The sequence below is a fragment of the Solanum dulcamara genome, chromosome 5 (assembly GCF_947179165.1).
Source record: "Solanum dulcamara chromosome 5, daSolDulc1.2, whole genome shotgun sequence".
Lineage (NCBI taxonomy): Eukaryota > Viridiplantae > Streptophyta > Magnoliopsida > Solanales > Solanaceae > Solanum > Solanum dulcamara.
In genome coordinates, this window is record NC_077241.1 from 79,503,904 (window position 1) to 79,523,475 (window position 19,572).

The 19,572-nt window shown below is 30.8% G+C and overlaps 2 protein-coding genes across 2 annotated transcripts; both read left to right on the top strand.

Annotated features, from left to right (window-relative positions):
• Window positions 1–786: 786 nt before the first annotated feature.
• On the top strand, window positions 787–6,088 carry LOC129890211 (probable trehalase). The gene is made up of 11 exons (XM_055965776.1): window positions 787–1,591; window positions 2,360–2,479; window positions 3,226–3,341; window positions 3,517–3,617; window positions 3,714–3,823; window positions 3,922–3,994; window positions 4,074–4,241; window positions 4,333–4,420; window positions 4,845–4,947; window positions 5,043–5,256; window positions 5,456–6,088. The coding sequence occupies exons 1-11, from the start codon at window positions 1,023–1,025 to the stop codon at window positions 5,537–5,539; spliced, it is 1,746 nt and encodes a 581-aa protein (XP_055821751.1). The 5' UTR covers window positions 787–1,022; the 3' UTR covers window positions 5,540–6,088.
• Window positions 6,089–14,543: 8,455 nt separating this feature from the next.
• LOC129890212 (short-chain dehydrogenase TIC 32 A, chloroplastic-like) lies at window positions 14,544–18,034 on the top strand. Its single transcript, XM_055965777.1, has 8 exons — window positions 14,544–15,060; window positions 15,137–15,368; window positions 15,476–15,555; window positions 15,672–15,828; window positions 16,562–16,643; window positions 16,842–16,929; window positions 17,283–17,329; window positions 17,561–18,034. Exons 1-8 carry the CDS (start codon window positions 14,937–14,939, stop codon window positions 17,762–17,764), a joined length of 1,014 nt encoding a protein of 337 aa, XP_055821752.1. The 5' UTR covers window positions 14,544–14,936; the 3' UTR covers window positions 17,765–18,034.
• Window positions 18,035–19,572: the final 1,538 nt, after the last annotated feature.

Here is a 19,572-nt window from a genome sequence, read left to right on the forward strand (position 1 = left end):
TTTACCTAAAGTTACCTAATACTGAATTGTTGTGAAGAAAAAAAAAACAACTAGTTAAAAAGGATGATCAAAATTAAAGATTTTTTTTAACAGATGGAGAAAGATGATTAGAAGGTAGAATTTTAATTTTAGCCTAACTTTGATGACAACTTAAGATTCTTGACATGTGCTTTCTTTTGTCATCTTCGTATGAATCTACCGCCACTATAGAATTTTTTATTCGTAATATTTTAGTAGGGAAACTTTCATATATAAGGAATTTTTTAACCATAATTATTTCGTTCGGTATAATTTCCCTAATTATTTATATAAATACTATAGCAAATTATACAGATGTTATATCCATAAATTATTTATATACCAAAATATATAAAAATTGTGAATTGTATAGCGAAATATATAAACGTCATACAAAAATTGTAAATTGTATAGCAGATTATACAAACGTTATACTAAAACTGCGAATTGTATAATGAATTATACAAGCACTATTGTATAGCAAATTATACAAATATAATACACGAATTATATAATGAAATATATAAATGAATTATAGCAAATCTCAGGAAAATATACTCACGAATAGTAATAAAATGAAACTATAATCATATGGAGTAATAAATTAGTAATGTTTGTAATTTTTCTCATTTTGGTATAGGTTAATTATTAACCGTTAATTACATTATTATTTAGGTTAAACAATATATATTAGTGCATTAAAATTAAATCCTACTCCTATTTGGAATAAGAATACTAATACTCATACAAAACAAAAGCTAAACCTAACGAAAAAGATCAAACCAAAGTGGACACTTTGAAAACACAAAATCAAGTATCTTTTCTGTGTAACAACCTATTATAATACTCATTGAGTTCCTGATTTTTCATTAATTTTTCAATTAATAGCTTTAGACCATTCATTTTATTCTTCAATTTACCTGCAAATATTCCCATTGCCGGCCTTTCTGTTCTTACAAACAAACAAAAAAACCATTTTTTTCTTCATATAAATTGGTTATGGGATGGATAAAGCTACTGTTTTTATGATTTTTAATCTGTTGGTAAATATGATTAAAGCTGAAACTTGCACATCCATTGACAAGGGTCCTGTAATCCCCACAACCCCTTTAGTGATTTTTCTTGAAAGAGTTCAAGAAGCTGCTCTTCAAACTTATGGCCATAAAGGGTTTGACGCGAAACTGTTTGTTGATATGTCACTGAGACAGAATCTTTCAGAAACAGTTGAAGCTTTTAATAAGCTTCCAAAAACTGTGAATGGTTCAATATCAGCAAATATATTGGATGGTTTTATAGATAATTATTTGGGTAGTCCTGATGAGGATTTGGTTTATGTTGAACCTGTGGATTATGTGGCTGAGCCTGAAGGTTTTTTGCCAAAGGTGAAGAATTTTGAGATGAGGGCATGGGCATTAGAGGTGCATTCAGTTTGGAAGAATTTAAGTAGGAAAGTGGCTGATCGTGTATTTGAAAAGCCAGAGTTGTATACTTTGCTTCCATTGAAAAATCCAGTTATTATACCGGGATCGCGTTTTAAGGAGGTTTATTACTGGGATTCTTATTGGATAATTAGGTTAGTCTATTTTCATGTTTCCCTGTTTTAAATACAGTTAATGGTCAAAAACATATATGAAGTATCGCATTTTTGTGAGTTTTCTACTTGAATTATCAGGTGTTCACTTTGTGCTTGACAAATAGTTGGTGATAATTTAGGTATGAAAAGTGAACACCTAATAGGGAACTTGCAAAAACTGATACTTCAGCGTGTTTTTGATAATTATCTATTTTTAAATACTGTTAATCATCTTTGATTTGTGCTGTTTGATCATTGTTGATTGTTTTCATGAACTAAATTGGTTAAGTTGAAGTGAAAAGGAAAAAAAGTGAAACTGATTGAAGTTCAGCTCACACTTTTCACAAGATCCAATTGCTTTGCTTCCTAAAGTGGTCATATTGCTAAAATCTGAACTTTGATAAAGCTGACACAAAGAATTAGTGTAATGAACATTATCTACTGCTCTGTCCTCTCCGCAAAGTTCCGATCTTTTGTTAGATCTTTAAGTATTGAGGTTTCTAAACACAACTTTACATTTCGGTAAATATAAGTATATTCTTGAGGCATACCTTTTTGACTAATAAGTAATCTTTTCTTTGTTCTATACTTGAATTAACTAGTTGAACAACAATCTAGTCTCATCGTTAAGTGTTTTGTATGAAGTGATGATGCTTGCAACGACGCATACTGTGATACTTCCTGGAGTTTGTGCACTCTTTGTCCTTTTAATAGTTCTCTTCTGGTATGAGAAAATACTATGCATTAAACATATTTATTGTGATGCAGGGGTTTGTTAGCAAGCAATATGTATGAAACTGCAAAAGGGATTGTGACTAATCTGGTTTCTCTGATAGATCAATTTGGTTATGTTCTTAATGGTGCAAGAGCGTACTACAATAATAGAAGGCAGGCATTCTTACATATTGATTCGTAAAACTTACAGCTTTTAAGATGCTTTAACTTGTATGTACTGCCTTCATGCAACAAAAGTTTCAGATTTGGGGGGGAATTTCAAACCAACTTTGAATGGTGCAATTATTCTTTTAATAATACCAATAGAACATGTGAGTCAGTTTAACTTCTGAATTTGTCCCTAATTGAATCACTCACATAAAATGTTGCAGAAGGTGCTAATAACTAAAAACGCGCCTAAGGGTGTAGCCTAGTGGTCAATAAAGTATGTTGAGAACCTTGAGGTCTTTGGTATAAATCCCAAAAGGCAAAAACGCTAAATGATCTTTTTCATCTGTCCATGCCTTGGTGGATAGAATTACCGATGCCTATGCTGGTGGAGTGTAGTAGGTACTAGGTGGAATTAGTCGAGGTGCGCGCAAGCTAGTCCGGATAACATGATTATCCAAAAAAGAAGAATTTGCAGAGGGAAGTAATTGTAGCTCTTTCTTATCTTAGCTATTTTTCTGGAAAATCAGGATGTCCTCTTGTATTTCGGTCGTTTTTTACTGCAAGTTGTCCTCTCCCTAGTATCGCTGTTGTTTTTTAAGGAGTGGGGGGTGGGGTGTTGGTTATTGGCTAGAAAAACCTTATTAGGACTGACTGTGTGTAAGTTACGGTTATATGAGAAATCCAGTGTCATCTAATTCCTCTTTTCATGCTATGACAAATTCTTATTGTACTATGTTTCACGTGTTCAGTCAGCCTCCCGTCCTGGCCGCGATGATTGTTGACATATTCAATCGGACAGGTGATTTAGATTTGGTTAGAAGATCCCTTCCTGCTTTGCTCAAGGAGTATCGTTTTTGGAATTCAGGTACTATCTTGTTTTGTTTTTTATTGGTTCCTATTGAATAGTCCGTTTCCTTTGCTTGTGAATTTACTATAATTTTTAGGCTTTGTTATAGTTCTTCTGGTTGAATTGCTTTTTATTGGAAGCCTAAACGGAATACTTTACTCATTTGTCATTGTCCACTTTTATTTTGTTTAAGGAATACATAAAGTGACTATTCAGGATGCTCAGGGATCAAACCACTGCTTGAATCGGTACTATGCTATGTGGAATAAGCCCCGGCCAGAATCGTCAACAATTGTAAGGCTCAGCAACTCATATTCCTGACTTGATTTTATCATGACCTTTGAAAAAATGTAAATTACCGGTTCTTTTTAAATTTTTTAATTGATATAGGACAGTAAAACAGCTTCCAAACTCCCAAATATCTGTGAAAAAAGGGAACTATACCGCGAGCTGGCATCAGCTGCTGAAAGTGGATGGGATTTCAGTTCAAGATGGATGAGGTATCACATTTCAGAAGTTACGAAGGAGTGCTATTGTTCATTGACTTTCATTATAGTTTGATAATACAAAGCATGACTGATTTTATCTTCTATTGCAGGAACGAATCTGATCTCACAACGACTAGTACAACATCAGTTCTACCAGTTGATTTGAATGCATTCCTTTTGAAGGTAGTTGTGGAATCTCTGAAACTTAAACCTTATAAGTGGGACCTTGCATATAACCTGTGATTTTAACTTTGTATAATAGATGGAACTTGACATAGCTTTTCTAGCAAATCTTGTTGGAGAAAGTAACACGATTACACATTTCACGGAAGCTTCTCAAAATAGACAAAAGGCCATGAACTGTATCTTTTGGAACGCAGAGATGGGGCAATGGCTTGATTACTGGCTTGGAAACAGCAACACAACCGAGGTGCTATATCCTGCATCAATTCTTGCAGATGTCTTCTCACCTTGAAAAACTAAAGCATTCTAAGTTTTGTTACGTTCATTTGTAATTTTAGGATATTTATAAATGGGGAGATTTGCACCAGAACAAGAAGTCATTTGCTTCTAACTTCGTTCCTTTGTGGACTGAAAGTTTTAATTCAGGTCTGCATCCTCTATCTCTAATGTCATTACCTCTGTACTCTCCCATTCTCGGGGGATTTAAGCTGTGAACTTTAGGAATTTGCATGTCAAACCGAGCTCCACCAAGCTGAATGAAACACTTACAAAGTTAATACCTATAACATTCAGAGATAAAGGAAGAAACTGAACTTAAAAACGCATGCAAATCTTATCACCATTCATTGGAGAGACTAATAGAGTTAGTTGCCCTCTAAACTTTTGACCAGGACCTGGACATGTTTGGACTTTCCATGATGTTGTCTTGTCTTATTAATTTTTCAAGAAATAAGCCAATGTCTCGTCTTGTTTTGGTCCCAAAATCAGTAGAATTTTCTAAGTGATATTTATCAATATAGACGTCACTACTTGAACATATAATGATGTTTTTACTTTGTTATGATTGAAGATAATAATATCACAACTCAGAAAGTAGTTCAAGGTCTCCGGACTTCGGGCTTGCTTCAACCTGCAGGGATTGCAATGACATTGTCTAATACTGGACAGCAATGGTACATAGCTTGTCTTAATTCTCATTGAAATAAGGAAGAGTCCATGATACTACCGTGCCTGTTAATCTTTGATCTCTCATATTTGTCTACAACAGGGATTTTCCAAATGGTTGGGCCCCCCTTCAACACATTATCATTGAAGGTCTCTCAAGGTCCGGACTAGAAGATGCAAGAACCTTAGCTAAAGACATTGCTGTTCGCTGGATAAGAACTAACTATGTGACTTACAAGAAAACGGGTGCTATGTTTGAAAAATATGATGTTACAGCATGTGGAGCATATGGAGGTGGTGGCGAATATATAGCCCAAGTAAGTGCAGGACTCAATTTCGGCATCTGTTAATTTACCTGAAATTTATTTGTCTTTTAAAGAATCCAGAACCCATAAACTCAAAATTCTGCCTTCGACTCTGGCTACTCTAGACATCATATTGAGGACACTAAGTCCATTTTTCTTCTATTTTTTTTTTTTTTTTTTTTTAATGAGTAATACTTGTGTCTGAATGCAGACAGGTTTCGGATGGTCAAATGGTGTTGTTCTGGCACTTCTAGAGGAATTTGGATGGCCTGAAGACTTGAAGATTGACTGCTAAAGAGCAAGCAGAGTAGCCAAATCAAATATCATTGAGTTTCATTTTCTTCTGTTAAAATAAGCAGCAGTGGTTTGCTGATAGTTTATGTTTGTTTATTCAGTAGGTTTTTATACCATATCAAGTGTTATTTTCAGAAGGGAGCCTTGGAGTAACTGGTAAAGTTGCTGCCATGTGACCAGGAGGTCACGGGTTAAAGCCTTGGAAACAGCCTCTGGCAGAAATGCAAGGTAAGGCTGCGTACAACAGATCCTTGTGGTCGGGCCCTTCCCCGGACCCTGCACATAGCGGGAGCTTAAGTGCACCGGGCTGCCCTTTATCAAGTGTTATTTTCATGAACTATATTGTTCGAATTCTTCAAAAATTGTCAACTGTGTATTGGATTTTGCAAAAGTAGTGCATTTTTGGAGAATCCGATACGACTGTGTCAACATTTTATGAGAGTCCGAGCAACATAAACCATGTATGATCTATACTTGTAAACAGCTTACTATATTAAGTGAAAATAAGATGATTCCTCTACTTTAATAAATGAACTATAAGTTATTTTTATGACCCTTTTGTCTTTTAAACTTTCACAAGCAGTTTCTCTCTTTCTACTTGCATAAGATAAGGTAAAGGCAAGGAGGCGAACACATTACTGTGGACTAAATACGAAAATCTTTAGAACTTCAAATATATCAGGCACAACTTGGAATATAGGGACTTTAGGAGATGTTTATTTTAAACTCTAAGAAAAATATATAGAATTTCAATTTTATCAGTTCGAACTCTATAAACTTTTTATAGAGTTTGAGTTCACTTTTATAAGTTCAAATTTCATGATTTTACCAAACTCTATGATAGAGTGCTAGAGTTCGAATAAATTTTGATATAATTTTTTTTCTATAGAGACACAAACCTATTTTTTTTTTTCTAGAGAAGTTGAAACTTCATGATTGTATCATTGAGTTCAGCAGATGTACCACGAGATAATATTGTTCATATATAATTTCATGTACCTATTTCATTCACTCATGATACATATTTTAAAACTTATTTATAGTGATACTTATTTTAAGACTTTATCACAACCTACTATGAGTGAGATAATCCTTTAACATTGTTTCACTTATGATGGTTATTTCAAACTCCACTATTTACCCTTCTATCAAAATTGAAATGTCCAAAATTGAAATGGTTTAAAACAATTTTGTTGAAATGTCTTGTGTCTTTTCTCATTTACCAATTTTTTGTGGTTTTGCTTTACCAGGAAAACTTTCCAAATTAGCTCATTTGTCATATCTCCAACTAATTAAAGTTAAGAAAGAAAAATACCAAATCAACTAAAGGAGTTTGGTGATTAACTTGAATGTGAAGAGTTTTTCTCAAAGCATATAGTAATAAAATCATGAAAACTTCCCCAATACTTAATTTACAGGTGCAATAATTAAACCCAAAAAAAATAGTAACTAAGAGTCATCATATAACTTTCTAGTAGTCAATTTAAACAATAATGTGACTAAGTAAAGGAAATACTATTTAATGAATTTCAACATTTATAGCTTCAAAATTTTCAAAAGGAAAAAAAAGGGAAATTTACTTTAAAACTTGGCCCTCATATTGAAATTAAGATAAAGTGAATAACTTGCCTTTTTTGATGTTCTTTATCTACTCCCTCGTCCCATATTTGTGGTGAATATTACTAAAATGTTCGTCCCAAAATATTTGTTAATATATAAAATTAAAATAGAATTAATTATATTTTCTCTATTTTGCCCTTAAAATTGGTGATTTTTTTAAAAGTAAACAATACTATTGATACATTGAAAGAATTAAAATAATATAATTTTTTAATAGACGCATGAAAAAGAAATATGATAACTAACATAGGACGGAGAGTATTTAATTTGCTTTTTCTCAATTTTTTGGGTTGACTTTCTTAAAAGAAAAAGGAAAATATTAATCCTTCCTTTACATGGGAAATTGGCCATGGCATTATATTGATGCCAACCTAACAATAAAGTCTTGTCATAGAGAAAATAATTTAGTGACAGCTCAGTCCACTAAACCAAAATTTTTTCTTATAAATCAAACAGATACATGACATATATCCCCACGACCATAGCGAAAAAATAATAATCATGGTTTGGTTAGATCAAATCAATGTTTTTTTTTAATTGTTGATTTCATTGATCCCTTGATTGAGTACAAAAAAACTAGTCATTAACAGTGATGTCAATGTAGTGGCAGGTCCAATCATAAAGTTCGTTAATTCAATAGAATTCAATGTTTTAGGATTGAATAAAGTTAAATATGTATAATAATCTTTTCAACTCACCAAAGTATTTTATTGATTACTATGCCATTTCTAGTCTCTGGATACCTAAGTATCGACTCTGTTTGGATAAGCTTTTTTAAGTTGTTTATAGGTTGAAAATGTTTATTATAAGCTAAAAAAAGAATTTGGAGGTAACCCAACTTATTTTTTTGGCTTATAAGCTATTTTAGATAAGCTAAGTCAGACAAATCAAATTATTTTTTGGAATTTATTTTAAGCACAAAATGACTTTAAATTGGTCAATCAAACACTTAAAAAAACTGAAAACACCTTATAAATAGCTTATAAGCTAATCAAAACGGACTCTAAGTCCACCACCAACCCCCTCCCTTCACTGTTAAAGTTATATTGTTATAAGGTGATGTTAAATGAAAAATCTTATCAACTCGTTTTCACCTTTTCTAGTGTCCTAGGTGATTGAAGACAATTTAAAACGTTGCTCTATTTATGAATCTTTGAATCTAGACTTATTTTCAACTCTACGGAGGATTTTATTGATTACTACACCTTTTTTATTCTTTGGATGTCTAAATACATACCTATTATAACTTGTATGTCCCTCGCCCTTTCACTTTTAAAGTTACGTTATTAAAAAGTGATATTGAATAAATAAATTTTATCACTAATCATAAAATAATATATTATAAATTTATCAAACAATCGATCTTTTAATTTAAAACGTGCAACATTTAAAATTCTGAATCAGTCATTATGTCAATAATAACATTTCTTTAAAGGATAAGCATTGATTAAAGACATTTTGGTTAAGGATATTGAATTGTTCCAAAGACAATGGAGCTATTTGTCTCCTCCTCTTTTTTTTTCCATCATCAGTAATAATTAATTAAGCTAATTAATGTTTATGCTAAAGTTAATTGTGGATAGCAATACGTAAGAGATGATCTCAGCAGATACATGCATAATTTTATGTTAGTGGTAGGGCAACTGATTATATAAATAATGATTATTCACTTTAACCAACACTTAAAAAGCCTAATTTTTTGGAGATCAGCATTAAAAGATACTGTACTAGTTTGTTTAGGTACTAAGATATGAACTTAATATTATAAATATTATTTTAAATTTTACCCAATCAGCAGTTAGCACCCACAGAATTGGAGAGTTGGGTTTGGTAATCTCTGAGCATTATGTTGATTTTTTTTGAGATTAAGTTATTTAATTAGTGACTTTATGACTAGATAAACCAAATTGTGTTTTTTTTTTCATTTTCATTTATTTAATTAACTCTTCCTTCTTTTTGTTTTGTTTTGTTTTGTGTGTTTGCTTAATTTACTTAATTATTGATTTATATTGCCTTCCAAATTAGATTTAAGGGTTATTGGTCTATTCCGCTTTCAATCCTTGTGATTTTGACTCAACATATATATATTTAATGTTCAATTAAGTAAAATATGAAGTAAAATATAAATCTAACATATAACACATAAGTATGGGAAGATTAATACTTCTCATAAATTAGTGAATATTCACAAGCAAATGGATCAAAAATGCACAATTTAAAAATTAAAGGTTTGATATGCTTAGTTAGATAGCATAAGGATTACAGTAAGAATTGATCAATAATAGAGTGACAATAACTACTATAGCAATCCTAGATTTAATTAAAAGGCATTATTGTCATAGGAAATATATAGTTGGTTTGGTAATGTTGGCTTCTTGTTTTTTTTGTTTTTTTCTTAATGAAGTTAGATTACAAGAAATAATAGTTAATTATTATAATTAAAACTAGCATTTCCCAGAAAATAGACAAATGATAAGTATAATAGAGGCTTAATTCATAAGAAAATCAAAGGATGATTAGTTTATATATCCTTCAATAATTTGCATAACTAAAAGGGCATAATTTATCATCATGGAAAGGTGGTTGTGGGTGCAATAGAGTAGATTAGTCAAATCAAAGGATGATTAATATAATTGGAAAAAAAATAGAAAGATTCCAAAAATTAAAACCTTTATTTATTTATTTTTAAAAAAATAAATAAACTAATTAATTTCAAAGAAGGGTCCAAGGCAAGATCTGGGGTTCCCATAGAAAAAGAGTGGCAATGATTGAAGTATGGTAGTATCGAATGCCTCCATTTTGTGTTGCTTTCATTTTAAAATAAAACTTTTTTAATTTGAAATTTCAGATTTTGTGGATGTATAAAAAGTTAGTGGAAAAACTATGAAAATTCATTAGCATATGGAGTGGAGTCCTATATTTATTTATTATTAATCCTATATTGTTTATGTAAAAAAAAAAGTTCCTTTCCTCAAAATATGCATGCAGTCAACTATATGAGGCTCTTTGCATTTTGCATATTTAAGTTGAGGTTCGTATATAATATTTGAGCCAAAATGACGATACATTATCCCTTATTCTCTTGAATATACATTAACTATATAACTATTGATTCTTTAAAATTGATGTTTGGATCAACTTGTATATATCTTGATCAATTTTACGATGAATTTGCTTTCACGTATCACACAAATACTGAGTAATGTTGCTCATCAAAACTTATATATATAAAAACAAATCAACTATGTATGGAGTATTTGTTATTGTGGGAACATTCTAAAAGAAAGCATGCATAATTACTCAACCCATTGGATTCCCCAAGATTTTTTCTTCCTGTCTCAATTAAGCAGTCCACTGTATGGCTTTCAATGCAAGTCAAAGGGGGAATGAGACATTACAATAGATTCATCAAACCCAATGCTCAATTTGAAACACAATTAATGTAGAAATAAAGTATATATATAGCTCCTTAGCTTATTTTATCTAAATGAGTTGACAATTCAAAAGGGCATATATGTATAAAATTTTATTTTTAAGTGTTCAATATCCATATTTATTCATTAAAAGTTCGATTAATTCGAATTCACATTGTGAGAGCCTTATTCGAGAGTGTGCTCTTTATCAAAGATTTTTTATATCCAGACTCAAATTCAATACCTCTACACTGCACTACATTCTTTGCGGTAAAAGGACATATACAAACACATTAAACTAGAAGCATCATCTTCAAAGCTAGGAATTGCACCTCAATTACTTTTTCTTTAAAAATAAAACATATTTTTATACATACATACACATATGAGTTGGTCCACCTTTGAGAGTTGAACAAATAATGGTCTATGAATGGCAAATTTTTCAAGAATCTCATTTTAATTACACTACATTATAGAGTATTTCCCTATGTGGGAATCTAAGTTGTTAGTCAAAACTTTCCCCATGTGCTCTTATTAGAAAATTCATAATATGATTTCTTTGTATCTATGACTTGTGTTCTTGAAAAGCATACACCCCCCCCCCTTTGAAAATTAACCACTCTTTTCATGTTTAATGTTTTTTTTTCCCTATAAGAAGAGGGGGAGTGGGTGGTGGTTAACTCAATGTGAAGTGTGTGTTGTACCCTTTCTAGAAGGCAATAACCTTCCATTTAGTGTATGAGTAAGTAGTTGTTGTTTAATTTTACTTGTGATTTATTGCAATTATCTTGATCAAATTAAAAGGGCTTGTTTTACCTAAACACTTTTTAATAGTCGATATTTATCTTAAATATCTTCTTTTTTTATTTGGAAACTAAAAATTTGAGTTTACAAACTTAGAAAGTTTCAAACTTAAAATAAGTAGATATGAAAATGAACTTTGGGCCAAATTCAAGACCACGCACGCCTAGGCCAACTAACTAGAGTGTGAACATAACCATATGAGGGTCAAACATTAGGTAAACAAAAACTTGAAATGAGACGGATTTTAGTACCATGATACATATTAATAAATTGATATTTGGCCTAACTCAAGCCAAAAGTTATCTTATGAACTAATAATTGTATAATAATATATAAAAATACTATTTGCACCATCCAACACTGACAGGACTTCCGTCTTCCAACACAAGCATCATCTCATTTCTAGTTTAACCATTCGATTTCTAAAATTTGCATCGCACAAAATTCATAAAAGAGAAAACCACATTTTTTATTAAAAGTTTCTCCATTTCAAAATTTAAAATCAATATTTTAAAATTAAATACGAAAAGAATCTCATCCACATATCTCTTTTAACTAAAGAAAGTTAACAAGACTTGTTGTATACCATGACATAATTGTGGTCATACAAATTAAATATGAGTAGCAAAGATCCTCACGGAATGAGAAAAAAACTGGATATGTGCAAACAACAAAAAGGGCACAGTATTCAATTGCTAATAAACAAATTGCTTTTCTAAGCTATAAATAAAAATACACTCCCCCACCAACTAAAAATGTAATGGTATAATAAATATTTCATTATCTTTAATCATAAATCTCGAATTTAATTTCAACGAAAAGGAAAAAGGAAAAGGTCCCCCGCAGCAAGGCACGGGGATTGAAGAAGTGCTACAAAAAGCTGCATTTTTGTGGCTTCTTTTCCTTTTAATAAGTAATGTATTTTTTTTGTTTTTTGTTTTAAAAAAAGGTCCTACCAATCTTTTTATTATCTCAACTAAGTTGCAAACTCACAAAGGACAATGCCAAACGTGAACTTAAATAATCATTTAATTCTCTTTCTCCCACCTTAATCTTCTTTTTATTTAAGTATTAATAAATAAATTAAAGGTTGATTTATCATAACTAAAAGCTCATTATACATTTGGATCGTAGCGTTTTCTTGCTAGATTACAACCATTATGTATTCATCATATTGGGATCTCATTATATTCATGATTGGAAGGTGATAGCTATATATTCTTCTAGTTAACATAAAGTAGTAACTACTTTACCTCTTTAATTAATAACAATAATCAAGTTGCTGATAAGAATTAAACTATTTTCCTAAATAATCGTTGTTATTAGAATATGTATTACCTTCAAAGGAAAGAGACGAGATTAGAATTATCAATTACTCCTTCATGTTCATGATCTCTTTCTTATACATGAAATTATTACTATTCGATAATTTGAACAGTATTTGAGTCAGCTTCTACTTGCATCAATTGATTTAATCAACAACAACAACAATCCAGTGAAATTCCATAACGTAGAGTCTGAGAGGATAAAGTGTACGTAAATCTTACTCTTATCAAGATAGCATGACTGTTTCCGAAAGACCCTCGACTCAATAAAAGCATAAAAAGAGGTTGGATAAGACTAAAAAATTCAAAGCGATATGGGAGAGAAAATAACGAAAGCGATACAGATAAAATAGAGTAATTAAAGTACCAAAAGTAATAAATAATAACAAAAATCAGAGCACAAGATTGTGACAATAAAAATTAAATATTGTGATCATTATCTTTTAAATCTCTTTTTATTTCCTCTATGAAGAAAAGGAAAATAATGAGAAAGATTTTAAAAAAGAAGATATATTGTAATAAAAAAAATTAAAATAAAGTAGAAAGTGAGAATGATTGACCAGTAACTTTACTATCCCTTCGAGGCCGTAGATTGACTCATCTCCACCCTCACGTGCGATTCTTCTTTGACGATAAGATTAGATTATTATTATTATTAATTAATTATATTATTGATTAATTAATACTCTGTAGTAAGTTAATTTTATTTTTTAATTACTCGTAGAAGTCCTCTACAGTTCATCTTGACACCTGTGCCACCTCCTTAATTAACTTTTCCCTTCTCCTTTAATAATCGCCGACTGTTCCTTATTGGCCAATTAATTTATTTTTTTTGTTTGAAATATTATTAACGGAATCCTTTATGATTGTTCATTGCTTTAATGATGGTATTACAAACTTTAATCAAAAGGTATTTGACTAAAAGTGCAGATAGATGCTAGCATCAAGAATTTTTAAATATGCTTCTAAATTCATATCCTAAAAATCACAAATTTATTATTATATTATTAATATAGATGATACATTAGTTAGTTTATGAACTTTGGACTCCATTTTTTTTTAATTAATTGAATTTTGAGTAGATTGTTTTTACTTATTAGGATATTTTTAACACAAATATAAAATTGAGCTAAAATTAGAAAGTTCTGCCAAAATCGTAAACTTCACAATGGTTTCGCTCCTGATATTTATATTAATTTATTGATGACAACAGAAATATATATATGTAAACACAGACTAGGCCCTTGTTCATTTTTAATTGGTCAATATATTAAAAATATTTATTCAATTTTAATTATTTAATTTAAAAAATTAAAAAATAATTTATTATTTTATATCTATTTTATCTTTGTTATTACATACTAATATTTATTATTCAATATTTAAATGACTTATAATTAATAAAAATGGTTTAATAAAATTATTCGTTATAAATATTTCTTAAAGAGCATACCAAATGGCCGGAGGGAGTATTATATAACACGTGTCGTATATGTTATATTGATTTGAACCAAAAGCTTGGACAAGAGTGAACGTATTATTTGGACAAGAGTCTGAATCAAAAGGTAAACATAACACTTAATTATAATTAAGCAATAAAAATGTGACTTCTTAGGGTAATATTTTGACCACTAAACTATATGTAAATCAATTCCAAAACTGTAAAAAGTGTTAGTGTGGGGGTAAAGTTCGTTAAGATTCTAAAGAATATTATAATTAGTAATACAATTAAAAAATTAATCTCAATCAGTGACAAAGATGTAATCCTCTATTAGCGTCTTAAATGATTCCCTTAATCCCTACCATCCCCTTATTATAAAATTCCCACTTCCTCCTCTCCTTTTTCATACACAAATCCATTAGCCACCATAGCCACAATCTCCAAAACTATTCTCTCTCTATCAGTTTCTCTGTATACTGCTAGAGTAGAAAATCGCAGGCCTATAGTTGTGCTAGTTTTGCCTTTTTGTTTTCTGAATCACTGCAAAGTGTGCAAGGTTTTGGCTATCGCATCAACAACAGTCAACAACAACTACTGCACTTTTTTTTTTTGGTGTTCCCAATTGTTTTTTGGTTTATGGACCACTAGTACTGCAAAAAGTTGTTTTCTGTGAAAGCAATTTCTGGAAGGAAAATCAAGTATAGTGTGTTGTTGTACTGCAGTACTGCTACTATAGTTACTAGTAACAAACAACTGTGTATCACATAGAGAGCGTGAAAAACTAACCAAAAAAAAATGCTCGAAACGGTGAAGTACCTGCTTGGTTCCGCCGGGGCTAGCGGTTACGGTTCCAAATCTAACGCCGAGAAAGTAACCGAACAGTCTTCTGATCTTCGGTCGGTTACCGCTATTATCACTGGTAAGGATTTTCATTGAAAAAAATGATTAGTAATTTTTTTTACCTCATTTCTGATCTGAGCATGTGATTTATGCAGGTGCGACGTCAGGAATTGGAGCGGAGACGGCGAGAGTTCTGGCGAAACGTGGTGCTAAGCTGATTTTACCAGCGCGTAGCATAAAAGCAGCGGAAGAAACAAAAGCTCGAATCCTATCTGAATCGCCGGAGGCGGAGATTATTGTTATGGCTCTCGATCTTAGCTCTCTCAGTTCCGTACGGAAGTTCGTCGCCGAATTTGAATATTTGAATTTTCCTCTCAATCTTCTCATGTAACTTCATTCATCATAAGCTCTTTAATTCCGATCAGCTGTATATATTAGTTAGTGATTAGTTTTAAATTTATTTTAAGATTCACGTTTTATCTGTTTGATTGCAGAAACAACGCCGGAAAATTCGCTCACCAGCACGCCATTTCTGAGGACGGAATTGAGATGACTTTTGCTACTAATCACTTGGGTAAATTTTCAGCTAAACGAAACCGTCATCTCTTTAATTTACATGCATGTGAAGAATTTTTTGATGCCGATTAAATTAATCATTTTTTTTTTTAATTTATGTGTGCAAAACTTCAGGCCATTTCCTTTTGACAAAGCTGTTACTGAAGAAGATGATCAAGACGGCTTTTGAAACCGGCGTTCAAGGACGAATAGTGAATGTATCGTCAAGCATCCATGGCTGGTTTTCCGGCGACGCGATTCAGTACCTCCGACTTATCACTAAAGACAAAAGGTGAACTTTTATTATTATTATCTCTTTCGTAACCGCTTTGAAAAATCGGGAAAAAAGTACAATGCGTTACTTTCATAGGACTTTGTACTGAAATAAATGCATTATTGGTAGAAGATAATATAGGATTTAAGTATATATTCCTGCATTCACTATTTCTGAAAACCAACATACTACTACCATATAATATTGATATACTGAAAACGGTTTTAAAATAATTATACTGGGACTGCTGGCCTATTGCAATTTTTTAAATTTGAATTTAAAACTGACAATATGAGCAAAAGTTCACACAAATGAAATTACTAAAAATTAAAGTATATCTGTAATTGTTGTTGTATTGAACCCGGATAGATATAAACAAAAAGATATGAAGTTATGAAGAGCATGATTTGTTAGTAAACTTCAACTCATCTAAGAAAATGCTTAATTATTGTTGCAATTTAAAAATATGAAATAGAAATAGTAGATGCAAAATATCATTGCATAGGATAATATATATATTTTTGCTCACAAGTTTAGAGATACATAAATCGGGCTACAATTTACGTGACTATACGTGGTGCATTTCTAGCTAGATATTTTAGTTTTTGAGCTTTGAATATAGATTAATTTATTTTTTTTTGGTCGAAAGTACTTTCCAATGGGCTTTGTTCGAAAAGACTATTGGAAAAAAATATACGTAATTAGTTAGACTTTATTGTGAAGGAGAGTAATTTGTCTTGATCTTGGACAGTCAATACGATGCGACACGTGCATATGCTCTCTCGAAGCTGGCTAATGTTTTGCACACCAAGGAGCTGGCTCGGATATTGAAAGTAGGTCCAAGATTTTCTCTCTCCTTTTCTTTTCTTTTTCTTTTTAAAACCTTTTTGAAAAAAATGTTATTTATTGATTTAGGAAAAAAAGTGAAATTTGTTGCCTTGCTTCTGATTCATCAGAAGATTGAATTATTTGTTTGTGTTGAGATACAAGAAATTAATATTAGGTGTCTTTTTGTCTTTTAAATGTTGCAGAAAATGGGGGCAAATGTGACAGTCAATTGTGTTCATCCTGGGATTGTGAGAACCAGACTCACTAGAGAACGAGAAGGCCTTGTCACTGGTACTTCGTTTTCACCAACCATTAAGTTGGTTGGATTTTTAATTTATTTTTCAAGTAGATTAGATTAATCAAAATAATTGACAAAATCAAAGTTTACAAAAACTACCTAGTGTGTTATATATCTTCTATTAACGGACCAAGCCTTGATGATTGTTAAGTTTTACGGAGATACATAGCACACTAAACTTAAATTAAAATTGAGTGGTCTAAAATTAAGCGTATATAATGCTCTAGACTCTCAAATCTTATGATTTAAATAATCATATAGAATATTAGAAGTATAGAGATTGAACACATGGACTCATTTACATCAAACCAATCCCATAACTTATGATATATTCTTATAAATGCAGATCTGGTATTCTTTTTGACCTCAAAACTCTTGAAGACTATTCCCCAGGTTAGTTTTCTCATATCCAGCATCTCCTCATTTTTCTTTAGTATTACTAAAAGAAGAATTAATTGGTGCATGAGGCATCCCGTATTCACAGGGAATAATCTGCATTCTAATATACGCATTAATGGTTGATTCCATGTATCGAATTCCAATCAGATTATAGAAAATAAAAAATAATGATAAACTATATGCAAGCATGATTACTTATATGTTGTTCATCGATCTATATTTCAGGCAGCTGCAACAACTTGCTATGTTGCTACTCACCCAAGACTTGCAAATGTGAGTGGAAAATATTTTGCAGACTGTAATGAAGTTTGTTCTTCAAAGTTGGGTTCCAGTTCAACAGAAGCAGCGCGAATATGGTCAGCTTCAGAGATTATGGTTACCAAAAATTCAAATGCAAATTTGGATCCATTGGAGGCCAGCATACTCTAAATCTCAAAGATAACAAAACAATACCCTCTACTTATAATATTAGTACTTATATGGTATAGGACTTTTCGTATTATGAGAGAGATATAAGTGAGATCTTGTATAAAGAAAAAGTTTTTGCAGCAACATATAGGATATATATACACAAAATCTAGCTATCTAGGAGTATGTTCATATAGTAAGCTAGAAACTCCTTTTAATATGTTCGTTTAGTTTGTTAATGTGAAATATTATCAATCGTACAAAAAAATGTGATTGGGCAGTTTCGTTCTACATTTAATTTGTTGAAATATTATGATTGGACAGTTCATTTTACATGTAATTGGTGAATAAAGTCGTTATACTAATTTAAAGGTATCTTACTATATAGTTGTAAGTGCAATTAATGTTTTTAATTATAGAATAGCTCAATTGGCAAAAAAATTAAAAAAGGATTTATTAATTTTTTTTAGAGTAGGGAAAGAAATTCAAGAAAGATGGAATCAATAACATGGGTTCGTTAGTTTCCATGTGGATGATAATTTTTATTTCTTTTTGGGTATCTTTGAGGTTAATTTAGGGGGCCTACTAACATGTATCAGGTGTAAGGCAAGCGTGTGTAGAAGCTAAAAAATATTATTAAATTAAAGGACAGCAATATCAGATTTTTTAAAATAAAAAAATAAAATGAAAGTGATCTTATTTGTGTTTCAATTAGAATACGTCGATGTTGATGTCAAATTGATGAGTTTTGAATCAAGGTATCTAAAAGGCAAAATTTAAGCCACATTCAATTTGAATCAATCATGGTGCATATTATTTCATTCCATCTCTTGGAAAATATAAGTTTTTTAAAATGAGAAAATTAACATAATCGATAGGGAAAATAAATTCTATTACATTTAAGAAGTTAATTATTTTTGTATGATTTTTGTTGCACTGTCTTTTTCAATAGGTCACATTAATTGTGTCATTTCCATATCTAAGTAAAACGTATTGTTTCATGCCTTCTCAAAAACAATCAAAAGAAATTGTCTAAAAAATTTTAAACATTCGCCCTCATTATTTATTTATATTCGAAATGCTTTTATGAATTGAGATCACCATTTTAGCAATAAATTCAAGAAACTACAAGCCAATAGAAATCCAATACCGGTTTAGAAACTACTAGTGATTATTCTACATTGGAAGTAAACATAAAATGAGTTTGTTGAGTAAAAAAAAATAACAAAACTTTTTCATAAGAATGATACACTTCTAAATTCTGAGAAAATAAACTAACTTCTTATATTTAATCCTTAACCAGAAACTTTTACAATCACAGTAATTTTACGATCACAAATTTTAAAAGTTTTATAATTACATAAATATTATGACGTGTTAAAGTCCACAAGTGTCAAAAGACTCTATTTATTTCTTAAACTCCATACTGATTCATACTAAGAGCCCGTTTGGATTAGGTTGTTTTCAGTTTTTTTGAGTGTTTAACTGGCCAACTTAAAGTTATTTTGTGCTTAAAATAAACTTCAAAAAATAATTGAGTTTGTTTGACTTAACTTATCTAAAACAACTTATAAGCTGAAAGCCAAAAAAAAAAAATAAGTTGGGTTACTCCAACTTTTTTTTAGTTTATAATAATCAGTTTTCAACTTATACGCAATTTAAAAAAAGCTTATCCAAACAGTCTCTAAGTCATATAAATTAGACGAAAGAGTAATTATTTTATATGAAAATAGTCATATTTACCCTTTTACTGTGAATATATTGTTTAAATAGATCCTCTCTTTGAGTATTCGATTATATGTAGACTAACGGTTACACTCTTGACCAAA